The 21,408-nt window shown below is 40.9% G+C and overlaps 2 protein-coding genes across 2 annotated transcripts; both read right to left on the reverse strand.

Moving 5' to 3' along the window:
- Positions 1-2,392: 2,392 nt before the first annotated feature.
- LOC129362598 (LON peptidase N-terminal domain and RING finger protein 3-like) lies at positions 2,393-13,538 on the reverse strand. Its single transcript, XM_055034210.1, has 12 exons — positions 12,775-13,538; positions 9,200-9,318; positions 8,997-9,119; positions 8,057-8,173; positions 7,795-7,963; positions 7,627-7,711; positions 7,414-7,528; positions 7,202-7,323; positions 6,950-7,108; positions 6,698-6,860; positions 6,460-6,609; positions 2,393-5,442 (listed from the first exon to the last, which is right to left on the reverse strand). Exons 1-12 carry the CDS (start codon positions 13,409-13,411, stop codon positions 5,284-5,286), a joined length of 2,118 nt encoding a protein of 705 aa, XP_054890185.1. The 5' UTR covers positions 13,412-13,538; the 3' UTR covers positions 2,393-5,283.
- Positions 13,539-16,422: 2,884 nt separating this feature from the next.
- commd5 (COMM domain containing 5) lies at positions 16,423-21,401 on the reverse strand. Its single transcript, XM_055034228.1, has 7 exons — positions 21,160-21,401; positions 20,825-20,985; positions 19,844-19,872; positions 19,720-19,770; positions 19,081-19,176; positions 18,858-18,933; positions 16,423-16,883 (listed from the first exon to the last, which is right to left on the reverse strand). The coding sequence occupies exons 1-7, from the start codon at positions 21,278-21,280 to the stop codon at positions 16,782-16,784; spliced, it is 636 nt and encodes a 211-aa protein (XP_054890203.1). The 5' UTR covers positions 21,281-21,401; the 3' UTR covers positions 16,423-16,781.
- Positions 21,402-21,408: the final 7 nt, after the last annotated feature.

The following is a 21,408-nucleotide window of genomic DNA, read 5'->3' on the forward strand; positions in this document are numbered from 1 at the left end:
TGTCTTGTGCGATAGGGGAGGAAATCGTGTCTTGTAAAAGCTTTCAGACTTGAATTTTTTAAATCTTGCAACCACAAACCTCTGAATCACAGGAGTTTACGTGACAGACTCGTGGCGCGTCACAGTTGAGCTCCTTTAAAATTTCTTGTCTTTTTCTGTCCTTTTTTCATATGAATAATATGCAAGAACTATTTGCCCCAGATTTTGACGAGGAGAACTGGCAGCTTTGCCCTCTTAGAAAACAAGAACCTCTTCCAAATCTACCACAAAACACTCAACCGTTGAGGTGACTTCTGCTTCTGTCTTCATTATGATTTCAAAAAGGCAATCGGAGGAAGAAGTAGAAGAGGAAAGCCGCAATGAGTGGAGCTACTGAAGACGGAGAGGTGAAGTGCATGAGATGATTTCTGATCATCACCTGAAAGGTCACTGAAGGGCCCGTATTACGTAAAATTATTTTGTAATGTTCCGTTAAAAACATACCTGGAGTGTTGCTTTAATTCGTTCGTGCATGTTTGAGAAATCCTTCAGTCTCTATGGCAACCGCTCAGCTGTACAAAATGCCTGGGTGGGCCTAGCCCCGCCTTCGAGGCATAACTCCTCCTCTGACCTGGAGTTTCCAAACTTCAGAGCTGGAGCAAACGTCCCCCACTCTGCTCCTTCAGACTAGCCAGCAGCAATTAGCAAACACCTGGTTCAAATGGGCGTTGGCTGATCTTATTATTCGTGCTACGGTGTGACGATTTCCTGAAGGCAAGATTTTCAGAAATGGTGAGAGTCTTTAAAGAGGCAGAGACCCAATTTCAAGGCACTGAATTACAAAATTGTATTTCTTTTAAGTTCTATTTGATAGAAATAAGCACAATGGTTTCCTGATTGCATTATAAAATGGCATTATCTTCCTGAAAAATGCATAACACTGCCCCTTTAAGGAAATCAAAGTTGCACTGGTTGGTGTTTAAAGGCACCACAGCTTAAAACTCTTTTAAAACATGAAGTATGACACTGACTGTGCAATACTTTCACTCCCGGTAGACAATACTCTAGAATACTCTCACTTGTTGGCTTGGATGTAACTAGGGCACACCCAGATCAGAAAAGTTTTGGCAGGAAAAACAACACATGATCACACCTGTTCACCTTAAAGTTATAGAACACAAGGTGCCTGGAAAACTAGTGTTGTCACACACACACACACACACACACACACACACACACACCACACACACACACATATTCATTCTTGTCTGGTTTTGTGTTACTCTGCATAGGAAGCTGACCTAAAGGGGATCCTGCTTGCATAAATGAATCTAGGACTGGAGCCAGCGTTTGCTTCTGGTGTGATACGCGTTCAACATGCAGAACAGGAAGCTGTAATGGGCCGAGCTTAGATTCTCCAGATGTCTTTTTCTGGGTGAGTTAGGTAACGCTGCTGCTGCTGCTGCCTGGCCTACTTCTGACACCTGCACGGTCGCATTCACATGCAGGCCTTAAAGTCGATCAGCCGAGACGCACGATGCGTGCGAGGCCGTGCCAAGTATCCATGGCGATGGCTGGTAGTTGTTGACCTTCTCATGTTCGGATTACATAACCAGGAACTTGGCAGGATGGGACGAGAGAAGGGATTGTATCCGTGTCCCCTGAGGGCGCTCAAGTCCTAAGCAAAGTTGTGGAGGCTCTTTGGAAAGGCAACATTTGTGCTCTGAACAGATGCAGTGTTTGTGTCAAAGTGGCGTGACGCCCGGCGAATCATGAAATTCGGGCGTTTCATTCACCTCCAGGGCCAAAGGTCGAGATGGAGTCCAGCAGCTACAGCAAATGCGTATGAAAGAATCCACTTCCACTGGATCAATGAATTCAAACATCATTATTAGCATACCACCTGTGCAATAAGTCAAGTAATTAAATCTGCTTTGACCTCCAAACTTTATGTAACATTTCCTCCATGCCTCTCTGCACATGGATTGCAAAGCAACATTTTGTCACCTTCCTTTTTTTTTTTTTTTTTTTTTTTGCTGACTTAGTAAAACTTAAAATGTAACCCAAACGTTAAGTACTATTTAAATCAACTGTTGCGAATTTCCGTCACGTTGAATTGTCTCCAGTGAACATATTGTTTCTCATTTGGCTCTTAATTTTGAGTCTTGTTGCTCATTTCCTCTAAACGACAACTAATGTTGCCAGGCTAGTCAGCTAACCAGAACTTAATGTCAGGAGCAGAGGAATAAATTATATGCATAAATGCTATTGAAAAAAAAAATGTTTTTTTCAAAAGTTACATTAAGGATACAATATCAAAGTGCATACATAAAAGGGAAGCCAGCTATTGCGTTGAAACCTTTTTGATGAAGAGGGAAGTACTGGCAACAGCAAAAAAAAAAAAAAAACTAAATCACGAAGGCGTCTTTTGCCTTTTATTATTGAGTGCATTAGTAATGCTCCATTAATTCATCAAACCAGGACGAGTACAGTTTAAGGAAATCCGACCAAAATGTTAGTGAAACATTCAGGCTTTATTGTTGCTACATGAGTTTCCTTCATTACCATATTCACTCTCTGAACACGCTGGGACAAGCAGACTGGATCATCATATAAAGTCAGTGTGAACACATCAATCCAGACACAAGTTTACCAGATAAATCTCACTTATGATTTTACTTTGGACATTTCTATAATTAATTATGTATTCCCTTTTGTGTACTGCATATACTAGCAATATTGATTTTTTTCCCCCCGTTTCTATAAATAACATTGAAAAGTGGACAACTACCTTGTATTCGGGATAATTTCTAATTAGTAAAATGTCATTCTATACATTTCCCATTGAAACTGTCACACACAACACCCTGAAATATTCAGTTATACCAGGTATAACTTCAAAAGTTACGGTTTTCTCCAGCTGCTTGGAGGAGTAGAGCAGTTGTTTCCTTCCTGTTGCGCACTGCTGGTCAGCTGGCTGAGTGAAGACTGCCACATTTTCTTTTTTCCTCTCTCAAGGAAGAGAAAGTCAGATATTTGGACATGTTTTCATTTATTAAAAACATGAATGGTCACAGTGAGGAAGCTAAAAGAGAATCGCCTAATAAAGTCATGTACATTTTTGGTTGATTTCTTTAAAAATAACATAATACAGCGGTGATTTCACTCAGCGCTGTTAGAATTTTAATACACCACCCCATGCCTAAATGCTTCATTTACAGCACATGTAATTGCACAACAACCTTCTTTCTTTAATGTCTGGCATTACGTTGCTTTGACCCTTTAGTGGATGAACTGACGAGAGACATCCACCGACACACCAGACAAACACACCGAAAAGCGAAGAACATTTTAAATACAAAGAACTACTTTGACATAGAAACATGTATTAAAAAAAAGGAGAAGAAATCAAACTTTTGCATACAAAATAAAAGATTTTTTTTAAAGGTAAAGCCGAACAATCTCGTACATTTTTCAAAGATTTGCTTTTGTGCAAAAAACAATCACAGACAAGAGCAAGGCCTCAAGATTTGTTATCAGCGACATGTTTTTCCCTCTAAAGTATTTTCCTCTTGTTTCATTTGATGCGGAAAAATGTTTCAACCTCCTTGTGAGTAAAACTGGGATGAAGCGACGTGGAACCAAGTCTGGTTTGTATCCTGAAGTCTGCTGTGTATTAAAGACGGCTTGTTTGTGTGAGAACAAAAGGCACTGGCCTTTAACAGAGACTATTTTAATATGTCCAATGGCTCCAGTGGTGGGGGAGGATCCCGGTCAGACCTGACAGGCCCAAACATGTCGTGACGGCCTGCTGGGAACGTCTGGCGGAGAATAACCACCTCGGGCTCACGAGGTGGTTAAAAAACTCAGGCATCTGGTCAGGATGCCTCCTGGACGCCTCCCCGGTGAGGTGTCACGAGCACGTCCCACCGGGAGGAGGGCCAGGGGAAGACACTGCGTCTCTCGGCTGGAGGGACATTGTGTCTCTCGTTGCCTGGGGAACGCCTTGGGGTTTCCCCGGAGGAGCTGGAAGAAGTGGCTGGAGAGAGGGAAGTCTGGGCCTGCCTTCTGAAGCTGCGACCCCCACGACCCGACCCCGGATAAAGTGGAAGAAAATGTCCAATAAAATTCTTATTTTGTTTTAAATATGTATCCCTAAAAAAAATTTTTTTTAAAGAAAAATGTCCAGTGCAGCTCCTTTTTAAAGCTTCACACTGATAACCACTGTATTGACGAGAAGTTGGATCAGAGGAAAGTGAGCAGCCCAGCATCTCTTTAAATGTATAATGTAAACAATGTCACTTTATGCATAAATAACAACCAAATAAATAATAGCTAAAAAACAACAAATCACAGACCAACAAGATTGGGAGCCTTAAAGCAGAACTTATATGACGGTTCAGTCTGATGTTATTTAGGTGGATGAAAAACAAAGGATGGAAGTTCAGAAGCTGAAGGAAGCTCGTTTCTGCTACTTGGAAGAAAAGAAACAACACTAAGGCATAGTTATGAGATGAAAAGTCATAAATGAGTTTCAAAGTCCCTGTACTTATGAAAATCAAAGTCATAAAGCACATTCTCATCATTTCCAAACCTCCAAAGTCAAAATTGTGACGTTGAAACTCATAACGTCACTCATAACCCAAAGCAGTTTTCACCCATTTCATGGGGTTCTACAGTAAGTGGCTTTAAAAGGTAAGTTTATTTTATTACTAAAGCAATACTATTTGAGATATCAAAACTAATTATTGAATGCATTGACACACAAAAAAAACAAACATGTTGAATTGTTTTTCTTTTGTTTTACATCCATTTGAACAGATTGACTGCTTTAATTCAAATTCAAACTTATCTGGACAGGAAGAATTGCTTTTGGTGTCGCTTTAAAGCAGATTGACCATTTGGGGGATGCTGCCTGCTGAGCTCCAAATAAACTACAGAATACAGACTGCTGCAGGAACAGGAAGAAACTCGCTGGAACGTAGACAGACGAAAATGACACACAGAGAGAGAAAGTCAGAGTGAGCGCTGTTATGTCAAGCTGCAACTTTGTGGCAAAACATGATTGACATGCACTTCAGTTCATTCACCAAACATAGCTCTGCGAGTCCTCTGCTGTTTGTGCCGAGTGAAAGTAGCACGAGGAAGATATTCGATTGAGAAACTCCTTGTTTCATAAAGTCTGCTGTCAAAGTGCAACGGTGGCTGTTACTTGTGCGGAGAAACAGAAGAACTGGTCGTCGGCTGCTCTCGGGCGAGGGTGTTGTGCGCTTGTGCGTCGCTTGTTGAGGCCGTTATGTGAGGTCACCGGGGCCTGCTCTGTGACATGAAGAGCAGGACTTTGCGGATGCCGCTGAGGCGATCTTTCAGGGAGGTGAGGGCCAGGAACGGCAGCTGGGCCCGGCCCTCTAACGGGAGAACAGCCAGTAGCCACCAGCACCAGGAGGGGCCGTTGGGGCTGGCCTGCAGGGAGAACAGAGACAATCAGTTTGAAATCGGATGACAATGATTTTGACACATTTTTCATTTAACCACTTATTTTATACATTAAAATAAGAAAAACATTTCATTACCTATAATGCATTCACATAGCATTTATTTAGTAAGCACTCAATCATTTGTATGCATCTGTGGCCAAAAACGTACTTTCAGCATCAACGTGTGAAAAGCTCAGCCAATTCTAATAATTGGATAGAAAATTAATAATAATAGGAGATTAAAAAAAAAAAAAACCTAAAAAGAACCAGGACATTTGAGTAGTTCTGGGTAAAACATATTTAAAAACAAAGTAGGATTTTTAATTATAAATGCTAAATTCATATATTTTTATGTAACTTTGTATTTTACATCAGGCACTTTGTTGGGCCACTAAGAGGGTCTTTAGGACTGTTAGCCTTTCCCAGCAGTTACTTTTCTGTTTCATTGATACCTGTCAGTTTGTGATAAAGGTGAGTTAAAACGACTCGTTAACGATCGTTAATTATCACTTTCATAGCAAATGAGGGTTTTTGGTGCCAATTTTAGCTAATGTTACTTTGTAACTAGTTTATTTAATGTTTTTTCATTTCTGCTTTAATATGAGCAAGGGTTACCCTTGTGTCAGTGTTCGATGTTAACAGGCTAGCCTTTTAGCAATTATTTTTTCAGTTGAAGTTGGGTTTAAGTTAGCAATAGCTTATAAATGTAGTGCACCTTCTACTTCATATTGTCTATTTCAGCTGACAGAATCAAACAGAAAAAAGGAAAAGGTCAGAAAACAGACAGTCCATGTCAATGGAATGGACTTTTGAGATTGACTGTAAATACTGTGTTGAGTATTACAAACTAGCGGTCCTCCTGTGTCTAGCCTCGCTCTCCAACCATGAGGTGCTGATGAGGTGTTCCAGCAAATCCTCACAAGGCAACATACAATCCTACCTCCATGAAATACTCGTCTTCACTAGGATGCTGGGTTCATCCCAAAAAAAAGTGTGTTTATACCTGGAGTTCGGGGTCTTTCTTAGGCATTGGTCCAAAGTGTCCTTCGATGCGTTGCTTCTGCTCAGCTTTCAGAGAGTTGACCCAGACCAGAGCCTGGTCGTACACTGTGTCATGTAGCGACTGCAGCTCACGCTCCGCTATGCCCTCCACCTGCAAATACATGAAAGGCACAACTTAGATCTTTAACCTCCTTTTTTAGGTCTGTCTGAAGCTCCTTCCCTCTCAGTTCTCATCCCACCTTCACATCCTCCAGATACTCCACGTCTGCCGTGTTGTATCCATCCCTCTCGCGGTGCTGAATGATTTTAAACCTCCGTCTGCCGATCGTGTCCACCACTGATCGGCCGTCCGAGAAGAACTTGACGTCGCGGATCTCCAGCAGACACCCGTACCCGACGAATCTGTGGGCAAAAGGGAAGATGTGTTGTGTTTTAGTCGCCAATTTTAATTTCAAGAAGCGCCAAGAAGACATGCTGCCTCTGCCACTAACCCTTTGAGGTCGTCTCCCAGACACATGCCGAAGCAGTTGGTTCCCGTCTCCATGCACCTGCGAATCATCAGTCGGTAGCAGGGCTCAAAGATGTGGAGGGGACACGGCACGGTGGGGAAGGCCATGGTGCACACAAATATAGGCACGCTTTTATTGAGGCTAAACCAAAACAGGAAGACGAGACGATAAATTCAGTTAAAAAGTCAAGAAGAAAGCGGAGAGAAGAGGAGTAGAGGGTGATCACTGACGTACTTGGAGAGCTCAGCCATCTCCTCCTCATGTATTTTCTGTCTCTCAATGAACTCGGAGGGAAGATACTTCGAGATCAGGTTCTCCATTAACACCGTCTTACAGTACTGCCTCTGGACCAAGTACTGGATGGAAACACAGAAGGAGAATTGATGAATCAGAGGAAGCAGAGGCAGACATTGGGAGAAATGTCATATATGTGACGCAGCGCACACCTCAGACAACTCTTCTTTGCACAGTGGACACTTTGGACTGTGGTCGAGGCATCTCTCCAGGCACTGAAGACAGAAAGTGTGCCCGCATGGCGTTGTCACCGGCTCGTAGAACAGCCTGGACAGGAGACACACCCAAAACCCAATTAACTTATTTTCCAGATAGTTTTCTTGTGACTGGCGTGGAATAGTAAAAGACGCATTTGATAGGCTGACCTCATACAGAGGGAACACTCCAGATCTGTTGGGTCCAAGAAGTCACTGGACACGGCGTCTAAAGAATCTAGGCCCTGGTTTGGTTCTACAAGGAGATACAATCAGATGGTGAACAACACACCCTCCCATAGGAGAAATAGCACGATTGTGCTAGGGTGGTAAACTCACCACACTTGGATTTCTTCTGGTGGCTGATTTCTTCCTGTGGTTTCGCCTCTTCTTCCACGTCTCTTCGTTTTCGTTTAAGGACATTTGTGTCAGTTTCTCTGAGACTCCTGTTGGACCTCCCAGCTGCTGATGGAGGAAGCTCTGTAAACAGCAACCCAGGACTGACGGTCTAAAAATGGAAAGAGCAGTAGAACAAGAGTCCATGAAGGAAGTGGGAGAAAGAAAAGATGTCAGGCTGATTTCGGAGGAGGAGCTCCCTTACCTGGATGGGTTCAGTGATGCTGCTTTTGATGTGTGCTCTGGAAGACAGGAAGTTGGCGCAGCCAGAGATGTGTTCAGGCACCTGATGGACGACTGGAGCCAGGAAGTCACTTAGAAGCTGTGAGGTGACAGAGAAGCAGTGTTCAAGTGACTACTTTGTTGTAAATCCCTACAGATTCATACTGATGAAGACAAATTCTTAAAATTGAAGTAAGGCCCTTACAGGATTGCCCGTTGGCACTTGTATGTACCCATGGGTCAGTTAAAATACCATACTGTTTAAGAATGTGAGGACCATCTTATGTCAGAGGGGATTTAATTGTGTGTCTTGTATTTTTTTATTTTTTTTATTTTGTTGTTCTTGTGTGATGTTTGTACTAGTATGTATTCCTTATTGCCTATGTTAGATCATTTGATGTCTCATCTTTTGTCAAGTTATAATGCAGAAGATATATGTCGGTAAGAGACAGATGAATGCATCTGTGGACATGTGTTGTTAAAAATAAATAAAAATAAAGTTTAAAAAAAATTTGAAGTAAGGCTGCAATTAACAATTATTTTAGAAGCCGATTATTCTATCGATAATTCAATTAATCAGCTTTGTTTTTAAATGGCACATTCTGCAGATGTTTTTTTAAGTCACCACTTCTATCTTTTACATAACCATTAGAAATGTGTTAAAAGATGTAAATAAACAAATAATTCCATTCTTTTCTCTTAAATGTTTATATGTTTGATGCAGTTTTGGCTTTATTTCTCCTTTGCACGTGTTTTTTTTGTTTCAGAAAATGACTTTTTGTTTTGAGTCACTATATTCTATTGAACAATTATTCGATAATAAAATTTGTTTGCATTTATTTCAGTATTCGGTCGTGGTTAATCCAATTAATCATTTCATCCCTACAGTAAAGCCATGTTGAAGTGATCAAAGATATGCTTACCTTGTGAGCTTCAGCCTTAGCCAGTCTACAGTCCGGCTCTAAGGACAGACAGATCAGGTACTCCTTCAGAGCATCATCAGTCCTGCCCAATGACACCAAGGCCTGGGCCTTACGAACGTGACCCTGTCGCCACGGAGACAGTCCATCACTTTCCATTCCAACTGTGATGAAATGACGCCAAACAAGAAAGACGTGGGTCTTACCTTGGACCAGAAGGGCATCAGTCTGCAGGCCGTCTCTGCGTCCCTCAGAGCCCAGTCATGGTGCTTCAGACTGGAGTGGATCTGAGAGCGGTTGCTAAACAGGATGTGGTCTGTGGGTGCTGTGAGACAAACACAAATTAGAGATGAGGATGATTTTTATTGCTCTGTTAGTTGAATAACTGTCAGGCAACAAAATGCCATGTTTGACGGAAACATACATTTTCGAGGTCAGAAATATTGGGAGACAGGCAAAAATGTTCAGGGACGTTTCATAGTAGATGGGAGCAATACACTACTTATATCTCACTTGTTCAATTAAAGAAGCCAGACCATCCAGGTGAGACCAAAACGTAGCCGTTTAGCTGCATGTTAACGGCTACGAATGGCAGAAAATCTGTGATAAAAATTGATCAAACTAGATATTAGAGCTACAAGTAACAATTATTTTATTAGTTGAATAATAAATTGCCACATCCTGCAAATAACAGTTATGGCTTAATTATTGCTCTGAGTGTGTTGTTCTTTCAGCAACTGGCCCTTTTTGGGAGTATGTATACTCCAATTAACACTTAACTAATTACTAAATTAGTTTATGATTATTTCAATAATCGATTGATCACAGTGAATCATCTCACCTCTTCTAGGTACAGAACAAACCTTGCAGAAAACCTGTAGGTTGTTGCAAAAGACTTGATGAACTGGGCGGCAATCAATGCAGTGGCCCAGTCAAAGTCCAAGCCTTTGACCTGCATGTTGCAGTTCACAGACGTTTTCCAACTCACTTTGACTGAGCAAACTAGAGCTGGCAAACATTCATTAAGCTGGTAGAGGATGGTTGTATAAATTATTTACTCAGGTGGGGTGAACGCAAAAGCACACCACACTTTTCAGATTTTATTTGCAAAAACAACGATGAGTCGTTTTCTTTTTAATTGCATTTTCAACTCTTCTAACTTCTAACGCACCAAAGGATTTCTGTTCTTCACATGAGGCTAATTGCTTATGTGAAGTGTGAACCGTTGTTACACTTAAAGCTTTAATTGAAAATCATAGATGCTCCATGGTTATGTGACAGAAGGGTATCCTACAAAAAAATGGACCAGCTTCCACGTTCCAGAATGTGTTATGAAAAAGGACTGCTGCCTTACAAAACCATGCACCATTATCAAGGTCACCCATATTGCAGGTTTCATAACTATAAGAACTTATGCAAATGTTGCAGCCGGGCCCTGCGAGAATCACAGCGAAGCGCTCTCCGCCTCGCATATTAATTTGCTCACACCAATAAGATTTGAAAAGGCCCACGGGGGATTATTTATACATGCAATTCTGTCCAAGTAGGACATACGACATATTGATTAGCGGTGAAGGAACTTTGCAGACATGTGCTAATGAGAAGTAGGAGGCCAACTTTACAAGTCTTTTTTCGTGATGATTGCATTATAAACTATGAGTCACACAACGGGGAAGATAATCTGAAAAACAGGTAGGATGTGGGGCTGCAGCTAGCAATTATTTTACTAATCATTTATTCCACCAATTATTCTGATGTTTGAGTTATTAGTTTTTAAAATGCCATAATCTGCAGATTTTTCCATTTAGTCAGGCTTATTTTTGTAAAATAGTTAAAATATGCAAGTAAACTAATAATTCCTTTTTCGAAATAAGAAAATAAAAATGTTACCTAAAACGCATGTCCTTTCTCATATGTAATAAAAGATGCATCTGCAGCTAAAAGACACTTTTTTATGCCTTTTTTGCTTCACCTACCATCAGTACAGTGTAAGGCTGATCTGTTGCCTATTCTTTTTTTTTAATTCATCAATTAATAATTGGACAGAAAAAGGTGATTAATAAGAGAGTTTCATCTCATAATGAAGTGGCAGTTTTAGCTAAAGCTACTACAGTAGTTGACACTTATTTCAATAATCGATTGATCATGATTAATCCAACCATTTTCACTCTAGTGGCATATGGATAAATAGGCTGTAATTGAGTCTGTTGTTTTATTCCTTGTTAATGCTAGACATGCCCATTTCTTTTGAAACTTTGATTTATGCTGACATCTGATTCCCCGACTGGTTAATGGCCTCAACGACGCTGGTGTCTTCCCACCTTAATGTCTCTCCTCCTGAGCATCTCACACCATTCTGTCCTGGTATCCCACTGACATCTAAACTCCACATTTGTTCTTCACAAAACAAGTACTTCAGCCTACATGGAAAACCTTCCGTTTGCAATCTTATGTAATATTTCCTGGGAAACAACTGTGGTCCAGGCTTGGATTATTCTCTCCCGAAGACGACGCTTGATCATATGAACAACAGGCTGGAAAATGTGATTTATTTAGGCTAAACGTTAAATCTGCGTCTGTCCGAGCAGGGAGCTGCACGCTTTAGTGCTGGGAACCCAGAAGTCAAAGGTTGAACGTCTTAAAACTAAGCTGCGACTTCAGTGGAATCCATATTGGTTACACATGTTATTAGAGATATACTTATTTTTCTTTCTTTCTTTTACTATTTTACTCTCCAATGATCTTTGTAAATCAACAAGGAAAATAAATATAGAACAAAACTGGAGAAGAGGTTATCCTAAAAACAAATAATTATTTTATTCAATCAGATTTGGATTTGACTTCTTATAAAAATGTTTAACTACGGTGTATCAGGTGGCTGAGCAGTAGAGCAAGTGCTTATCTTTTTCTCTGCCCTTCTTTTTGTCAAAGTTTATTAGTGGAGCAGTGATCCCCCATTACCGTTTGACTTTCACATGACCTCATAGTGAAAGAAAAACTCCCAAAAATAAAATGTGGTCTCAACACAACTTTGCCTCCAACTCCAAGAATACCTTCTATTCTTGCAGTGTGTCTTATCACTTGAAATCCTGATAAGACACACTGAGGTTCAAGGCTGTAAAAGGACAAAATGTGCCAAGCTTCGAGGACAACTAATGCATGTATCTGCGAGAGGAAATACAGGAGTGATGCATGCAATTAGACTCACATTACTGAGCCAGATATCAGCTTACACAAGCATGCCGCTGGTAGCTAAATGAGGTCAGGGCATGCTGCCCAGTCACAGCGGACCTTTGCTTACAATAAAAACATACCTGTTGATACTGAAATTGTGTTACTAGGTCACAGTTCAACTGTATGATTATAAAACGCTAAAAAAAACGAAGCAAAAAAATAAAATAAAAAGGGTTGTTTTATTTATATATCTGAATTCAAATTAGAGCGCAACAGAATGAACTGAACATTTACATATAAAGTTTCCACTTCATGTTTCACTAACGTGACCTGCAGTGGTACCCTTGACCTATATTTACTGTCTCATTGTTTCACGTTACACAATGAGTGAGGCGGGCTGCGTGCTGACGTAATGTTTGGTCCACTGGCCCAGCCTACATAACCGTGTTATCCAACACATGGCGGCCGCTGCCCTCAGAGGCCGGAGAGCCGCGGTCTGCCGCTCACTCCGTGACACACTTTCTGAGCCAACGACGGAGTGTTTTATAACGCCACACAGCGTGAATAAACACAAGTTAAAGAGCTCAAACTTGGTCGAGACTAGTACCTGTCAGTATGGCTTGGTTGTACTTCTCAAGCGCCGCTTCCATCTTCCTCTCGGCGTACAGCCCGTTCCCCTCCCGCCGCAGCCGGCCGGCCTGCTGGAAGCTGGGGAACCACTTGGCCAGCAGGCTGCTGAGCACCACGTTCACCCTATAAGTCTGGAGGCCGGCCAGACTGGAGCTGTCCCTGCACTCCCGACACGCCACCGGCCGCTCCTTCTCCTTCCTCTCCCTCTCCAGACACTTCTTGCAGAAGCAGTGTCCGCACGGCAGAGTCACCGGCTCGAACAGGAAGCTCAGGCAAATCCCGCAGGAGAAGTCCTCAAACCCGGAGCCCGTCCTCCAGCGGCCCCCGCCCCAGTCCTGTCTCCGGATACTGTCCGACAGGTACCCGACGAGGTTGGACAGGTGAGCGGGTTTGAGTTTGTCTATCTCGGAGGCTTGTCGGTACACCTCGAAAGCTTCCGCCACTTTGCCCCCGAAGGCGAGCGCGTCAGCCCGCTTCACCATCAGCTCCAGCCGGCTCCCGGGGTCCCCGGCACGCGCCAGCTGGCACCCGTAAATATCCGCCGCCAGCTCGAAGTTGTTCGCCCGGAAAGCTTCCGCTGCCAGATGCAGCATGCTCTCACACTCGGTCCCCATTCGGAGCGCGTCTCCTGGAAGTCTCCCCGCTCTTCATGAAGTGCTCGCTGATGCCATTCAGCCTCCAGCTCCTCTGAAGTTCAGACTGCTCTGAAATGTTGGCGGTCAAGTCCAGGAAACACATAACCCTCAGCGGCGCGAGGAGAGAGAGAGAGAAAAAAACTGTTACGTAAAACAAATGGGTCACGTGACGCCGAGCAGCTGTTCTGATTGGACGAGTCGAGAAAAAAAACAGTTACAAAACAAACCCGCATGTAACAGTTTCTCTCTGCCGGGGCAGTCGAGCAGGTCCTCTAGGAGCCTGTCTGACCTGCATTCAGGATATCAGTGAGCAGAGACGGGCTGCAGGTGTGTGTGTGTGTGTGTGTGTGTGTGTGTGTGTGTGTGTGTGTGTGTGTGTGTGTGTGTGTGTGTGTGTGTGTGTGTGTGTGTGTGTTGGGTGTTGGGTGGGGGAATAAATATGATTAATTCTCTCTTGTATGATATATAATGCAGACGCATTATATATCATATAATGATTATATATATTATATATATTTGATATTATATATCAAAATGTCATGTAACAAAATGTTACATGACATTTTGTCATGTAACAACCATAAACTTTTTATGACAAACACAATGTAGAGCAAAGTGTGAAGCGGAAGGAAATGGACCAGCAGGGACATCTGAAAACTGTGACATGCTTCCAAGTCAATACCTTAAAGATTATTTGCTACTTTTATAGGTGTCTGTTTCTCTACACGCTTCACACATGTTGAGATTAAGAATTTGTCCCTTCCTGTTTTCAAGGAGTGAGACTAATTGGAGACAGTATGTGAAATTTTCAAACTTTCACACAGAGTTTTAGTTAGATTTGCCTGGACTTTGACGGAGCCATTCACACATAAGAATATTGCATGGCTAAAGTCTTCCATTGTCAATTGGACTTGTGCAGACCAGTGGTGTCCAAACTGGAAAATTTAAACTGCTCACAAAGTTTATTAAATTAAAAATCCAGAAATGTGTTTATTGTGATTTTTCTTTTTTTATTATTAAGTTTTACCTGCTCAAAAATAACCTTTTTATGATATCTATAAATTCTTGTACACTTATTTATGAGGAAAAATACCCCCAAAGCTTGAGGCTGCCATTATGTTTCACCATAAGGGTGTAATATTCAGAATAACATTCTGGGTAATTTTGACCATACTGAGGTGTTGGTTGCCGATTACGATGTCTGATACGTAAGGGATGTGATAAGGGAATTAAAGCTGGAGCAAATGCTGAATTCTCAAAATCAGACAGAGGCCGAGAAGCGCAGGTGGTTTTATAACTGGAACGGCTCACTGGCGCTCTGAAGTGCAGCCAGTCTTTGTTGCATAAAAACTGTTTGCATAATTACAAAAAAAATGCTCACTCTATGTGACATCTTACTTAACAAGCACAGTTCTGAATCTAGCTCAGTGGAAGTTTCCAAGGGGATTTTTGCTGTTGCACATCTAACCTATCGCCTCTGTACCTTTATTGCTCACGATTGAATGCAAATCCTGAAATTCTACAACAGCTTCATAACATCAGAGTTGAGCTGAAGGGAATTTGTAGATACTATCCAACACTGTCTAAGTAGCTTCTCCTTTAACCAGTCAGTGGTACTTACTGCAGTCCCCAAATAAAGCCTTTCTGCTGAAGAGACTTCAGATGTGTGTGTGTGTGTGTGTGTGTGTGTGTGTGTGTGTGTGTGTGTGTGTGTGTGTGGTGTGTGTGTGTGTGTGTGTGTGTGTGTGAGAGTGTGGATTACATGTGCCGATCGGTCCACCGGAGCCCGTCTCAGTAACTGTTGGTAATATAGGTCGGCCGGTCTGGCCCGTGAACTCAATCCCACGCACAGACAGGAACGCCGACTGACATATAACGACAGACTGACTCACATGGAGAAACAGACAGACTGGCATATGTGCAAAAGAGGACACTTACAGAATCTTATGTAACACACACACATACACCCAAATGGTCAGACATGTACTTTACGCCCTCAGAGATCCTGCCCTCACACCTACAAGTTGATCAGTGTGAGGTTTTTGAATGTAGGGCAAACTGACACAGACTGTCTGACCTTTGCAGACTGGGTTGGAACAACCGGCTATCGACAAAGTCAGACCATTGCACAAGGTCTAACAGATGGATGCTCTTGCTCAGGATTTTAAGGCTTCTTCTATATGTGTCAAGTGCTAGGTTAGAGATTTGTTCAGGACTGTTCATTACAACTCATCCTGCAAATACAAAGGAATACCTCACTATTTTAGTCATTGGGCTTTATTTATATTTTGAACTCTAGTGTGCTGTGGAAAAGTTTACTCCTCCGATAAACTAGGGGAATAATTATGAAGTGGAAAGTAGAGGACGTGTTTTAAGCTTTTTATTTTTTATGAATTAAATCTAAGAAGTGTGATGTGCACTTCTGAGTAAAAATGCCACCTTTATGCCTCTTTGCACATCTAAGAACTGACAATTATTTAAAAAAGAAAGAAAAAAAAAAGCTAAAGTTCAGTTAGAGGGTGTGGAAAATGTCTGTGAACTGAACCAGACTTTAGAAAGAAATTAAAGGGGCAGTGCTCCAAGTTTTTACATGAAAGATGTTATTCTCTCACCAAAAACATTCCTGGAGTTGCTTTGATACTTTATGCATATTTGATAAGTCGTTTAATCTCTCCTGACAACCATTTAGCAGTGCAAAATACCTAGTTGGATCTAGAGCAGACCTACTCAGCTCCTTCAGACTAGCCTCCAGCAATTATTAAACCCCCTCTGGAATCGGCTGAGCTTCATAAATAGTTTGAGATTTTGTACTACGACAGAGTCTTTAATCATTAATCATGCTACTAGTGAAATTATAACTATCTAAGGTATTGGATGGTTAGGAAAATAAAGTTCAAGGGAATAAAACTATATATATATATTTAAAAAGAAAAAAGAAAATATGCAAGTAAAAGATTTTTTTTGTTCCTGTGAGATTTAAATGTTATATATTAAGACAAAAAAATTTTCAGTTTATTGTTACAAGCATGTTCAGTCTCAGGCATCTTACATGTATTTTAGTCAACAACAAGGTGAGTTTCTTGACTTGGATTTTGGCACAACACAAGAGCTGTCTCTAACCACCAACAGCGTTCATGTATATTTGTGGTTCATGTTCAGAAAAAAAAACACAAAAAGAGAAAACTTTCAGTATCATTTCAAATATTGGTCGTTCTTATAAAGAAGCTGTGGTGTGTTGGATGCCAACACAATCAGAGCAGAAACCTTTTTTTGTTTCCCTTCCTACACTGTGTTCAGACTTCCAGGTTCTTGTTTAAAGAGTCTCTGAGGACATTCGCTGGATCTCTTATCAGTCCTGGATCTTCAGGATGCTCCTTTTTTCCAAGTCGTTCATTTCTTTAAGAATCAAAGCGACGTTGTAACGCAGCTCCTGGAATTTTGACACGGGCACCTGTACAAAAAACAAAAAAATAAAGGAAATAAATAAATAAATCAAGAAGTGTCTGTGTAATCGGATGTTGTTGCTGTAATCTCATAGATCAATAGATCATGTTAGGGATCTAGTGTGTGAGCAGCCTCGATGCAGCTTCTGTTCTGTGATAACGAAGCCAAAACCAAACATGTAGTGTGGCGCCCTCTGCTGGCTGAAACCAAATAAATCAACAAGTCACTAATTTTATATCTTACCGCTTGCATACAAAATTATGAAAAACATTAAGAGCTTTATTGAAACCAAACTCCACTATTTTGAGTGACTGGCATTTTCTTCTGCTACTCGGTTTTTATGGAAACAAAAACAAAAAAAAAATCACATCAATGACAAGAGATGCAACGTTTGACTTTAGTATTTTCTGTAAAATCCATAACAGGTAGAATAGATAAGGAGAGAAAAACTATTGTTTTGGAGAGTATATATGCTGCACTAAGCAAATGTTCGTTCAGTTATTAGCCTGTGATCCCATTATGTAACAACAGACACAGGCTAACATTAGTTTGTTGGCACAAAGCCAGATTTCTTTAACTTCCAGGCTAAATTAAGTGCAGTGCAGAACCGACAATGCACATACAGACAACAGATGATCACTTTTTGCTTTCTGGGCAGCTGAATGCAACCTGGAATCGACTTATTTTTGCCACATTTCAGAAAATGAAAGCTGAAAAACAACAAACTTTAATCAAGACCTAATTTAAGACTGAAAAACCTCATTTGATTTGAACAGTTTGCGACTTTCAGGTCAAAATGTGACCTTTCACACCCATCTAACGTCTTGTCAGAAAATGTCCGTTGTATTTTAACAAAAAATAGAAGAGCAGAGTGTTTTGAGATGAATCATATGCCACTTAAAATCTTAGCACAACTAACTGAAGATGTTTTTTTTGGCCAAATTGACCAAAAAGTGGATTGCAAAGCTATTTGTATCCTTTGAACCTCCCCAAATTTTGTTTAACTTGATGCAAAAGTTTGCACTTTGCTTTATTGATCTTCTCAGATCACATTTTTGCTCCCTTTGCAAAAATATTGACAGTAAAAGAGAGAAAGTCCGTCTGAGTCACGTGACCTGCTCTGTGTTTTTGAGCCGCACCGCTAAAGCTATGCTGAAAGCAGCCGAAACGCGTGCGGTTAAATTTTAAAACATTCGCAAAGAGAGGCTGTAAGTCTATAAAGCAGGAGAAGAAGATTTTCTCCATGTTTTACCCGCACACGATTAACTGGAACCGAATACGTTGCCTGAAATGTAAAAAGCCAAATTATCAATGAGTCTTATCAAAATGTCAGAAAATGTCTGTTGTATTTTAACAAAAAATAGAAGAGCAGAGTGTTTTGAGATGAATAGGCTGACGTTAACTTAAAAACTCAAATAACTGCTCCGGTCAAGGATTAAAGTAGTTTTGGGTTTCTCGTGATAGTTTAGTTTTTATTTCATTGTGACTTTTTGTCTAATTAAGTTAGTTTTAATTAGTTCTTTAGAGTGTGTTTTATTAGTCATTATTAGTTAAATATTGCTTAGTTTTAGTTTTGTTTTTACTTGTTGCAGTAGTAGTTTTGGGTTTTTCATACTTTAGTGATGTTTTTTCTTTTTTAAGATGCAACATTTAAAAAGGTCCAAGTATTGTACCGTGATTATGTTTACATCAATTGGGTAATGAATACTCAACAGAACACGCCATAAAAAAAACCAAAGAAACAAAACATTAACTTATTGTTGAACAACCAGAGGAGTTTGATGTTTTCTCCCAACTTTTGCTGTCACCATTTTGCGGACAAGCAAAAAGGCTAGCAGGATTAGGAAATGATGTAATTTGCAGACAAAATAAGCAATTTAAAAGAACAACCAAGGTAGAAAGAGCCAAAAGGTTGAACTGTGCATTTATAATGTAGTTTAGTGTGATGTTGAAATAGAAACAGTACGAGTTATTTCGGTACCTCAAAGCGCTGGAATCTCCCATCCGACAGCTTCAGCTGCATCAGAATGGACGGCTGCAGGGCTCTGGCCAATGAGCTGGGGACACACACAGACACAGTTAAGTGATTCTATGCAGCTTTTGGCTCATTCGTTTCTGCTAAGTATTTGTCATCCTTAAATGTTTATACTTTGAGATTTCACCCACAGATGACAAAAGTTAGCTCACAGATTTGTTGTCGTTACCTTGTAGAAATGGAAACATCCACTCTCCATTTGAATTCCTCCAGCGTGGGGAGGTGAGGGTCATTCTGAGAGGAAGCCGCTTCCAGAGCCGCACGTCTGCAAACGCACAGAGGAGCGAGAGGGAAAAATGCGACTAAATTCTGACAATAAGGCCATCGGACTCAGAACTCAATGGTCTTCGGAAGGGGTGCAACCATTGCAGTTTTCTTGCAGATTATCGATCTATTAAAAATCCTCACCTGTCGATAACAATTTTGGCCGGTACCATTATTATTTTTTTTAATCTAAAATGTTGCCAAATGTAGCAAGAAAGTTGATGAGTTGCCAACAGTGAGATGACTATTGTTAACTGCAAACATATAGATCTGATGGGCCGATCTGCCAGTCAAACCTCTCTCAGCGCAGAGCGCAAAGATTTAAATATCTTTGCTGAAGTAGATAAGATCAATGGTTATGATCGGCTTCACATGTAAAAATTGTCCGATACGAGATTAAGGGAAATAGGCACCAATAAAATGGCTGTCCGATAAATCGGTGCATCCCTACTTTTTGGCCTATTCCAACGCGTCCTATTTGAAGGGTACAGTGTGAGAGCCAATGTGCAAACGTCTGAATCGAAACGCTGCGAAACCCACATACCGATTTCCAAAAACCACACTGGAGAAATCCGTGATGAAGTCTTCTGGTATTCTAAGGACAAAAAGAGTCTGTAAAAATCAGAAAACAGTTCAGCGACAGCTGGAGACGAGACGGCAGTCCTTACCTGAGCTCTCGCAGATCTTCCTTAAAGGCCTGAGCACAAAAACACACAAACAAAAAAGGTTCAGTTCATAAAAACTAGAAACATTCACCAAGTAAATTTTACATGTTAAGCTAGGGCTGGTCAGTAAATGCAGGAACATTGAGCTTTTTCTTATTTCATCACGTTAAAACCACTAAGTTTAAAGTATTTTTCGTTAATGCAGACCAACACAAAATGGTGCATCATTGCAAAAGTGGAAGGAATTGTGAAAAGTTGAAGCGCATTTACTTTGATGACCTTTAATATAATCCAGGAAAACTGGTGGGCTAAAGAAGGCAAATACTAAACAAGACCATGGAGACACTGGATAGTTCAGGGATGGAGCATGTGTTCAAACGCTGCAGTGAGCATTCAGGACACTTTAGTGGAGAACATCTCTCAGTCAAGTCAAAATAATTAATGAATCAGTGCTATCCATCAGGTTTGCCTGAGCCTGACAGGGTAAAATGTGCAGTCTTTAGATAGGCAAAGCTGACAAAGACAGTCTTTTGTGAAATCAATGCTACTTTTGAGCCGCCTTCTCACTTGAAATTCCAGTAAAAACATTTTATTGCTGTAATGAGATAAATCTGAAATAGTATGAATAGTATTGCAAGGCACTCTCCATACATTGTACAGTATATCATATAGAGGATTGGCACGTTCCACTGTTGCTCAGTCCCTGTCAAAAAAAAAAAGATAACTAATGAACTCAGACAACATGAAATTACACTTAAAATATTGCCACCGGCGATCGTTTCTGCAACATTTTTATAATGTTAAAGCCAAATACTTTTGATTTTTACTCAAAAAAAAATTATCACCCACAATTGGCTTGATTTCTATGCATCAAATAATCCATTGTGTGCATTCATTCCTAATCAAATGATGCAATTCTGTAGCAGTACGTAATCTTGTGTGGCATGTTTTCAGTGTGACTGAAGTTCAGTCCGTAACACTCGCCTCCTGTTTCAGTAGGGATGCTGGGATGCGGATGGCCTCTGAGAGAACTCTGTGCATCCCCGCGATGATGTGACTGAGCCTCTCTTGTGGGATGACGCTGCTTTCAGCAATTGACTTCATCAGCTCTCTGCCGTCTTTGCCCTCCAGAGCGCTGACCACAACTGGACACGGATCGACAAAAAGTCACTTGTGCTTTCTAAGTCAAGAGCCATACGTTGTGATGTTTCATTTAGCAGCGTGTGAAAACCACAGTTTTGTAGTAAAACATTATAAAGAGCATTTTTAGAAATCAACGTAAGAGCTACGTTGTTTTCAACTGCCTTTTATTCATTTACCTTTGAGGAGTTTTCTGAACAGTTCTTGATCCACATCCTTCAGGTTTTTCGACATTGACTCTATTTCCGGTGGTATTCTACCTCCCAAGAAGCTAGAGTCTTTTACGTTGCTTGAAGTCATGACTTAATGTGTTCTTATTGATTAAAAGAAAATACAGAATAAAAAGGAACAGAAGCACAGAGCTCGCTATTTTTTTAGGCCACCTAGTGTTTACGTGAAAACTTCCGGCTTTAGGTCACGTGAGGCAG

The sequence above is a fragment of the Poeciliopsis prolifica genome, unplaced genomic scaffold (genome assembly GCF_027474105.1).
Source record: "Poeciliopsis prolifica strain line A6 unplaced genomic scaffold, Auburn_PproV2 SCAFFOLD009, whole genome shotgun sequence".
Taxonomy (NCBI): domain Eukaryota; kingdom Metazoa; phylum Chordata; class Actinopteri; order Cyprinodontiformes; family Poeciliidae; genus Poeciliopsis; species Poeciliopsis prolifica.

Excerpts from the sequence above, each read along its gene's own strand:
- LOC129362598 (XM_055034210.1), bottom strand. The coding sequence starts at position 13,411 with ATGGGGACCGAGTGTGAGAGCATGCTGCATCTGGCAGCGGAAGCTTTC. Across the intron at positions 9,319-12,774 it reads CAACCAAGCCATACTGACAG|CACCCACAGACCACATCCTG; the intron begins GTACTAGTCTCG and ends TTTGTCTCACAG. Across the intron at positions 6,610-6,697 it reads AGTATCTGGAGGATGTGAAG|GTGGAGGGCATAGCGGAGCG; the intron begins GTGGGATGAGAA and ends ATGTATTTGCAG.
- commd5 (XM_055034228.1), bottom strand. The coding sequence starts at position 21,280 with ATGACTTCAAGCAACGTAAAAGACTCTAGCTTCTTGGGAGGTAGAATA. Across the intron at positions 19,771-19,843 it reads GAAGATCTGCGAGAGCTCAG|AATACCAGAAGACTTCATCA; the intron begins GTAAGGACTGCC and ends TTTTGTCCTTAG. Across the intron at positions 18,934-19,080 it reads GATGTTTCCATTTCTACAAG|CTCATTGGCCAGAGCCCTGC; the intron begins GTAACGACAACA and ends GTGTGTCCCCAG.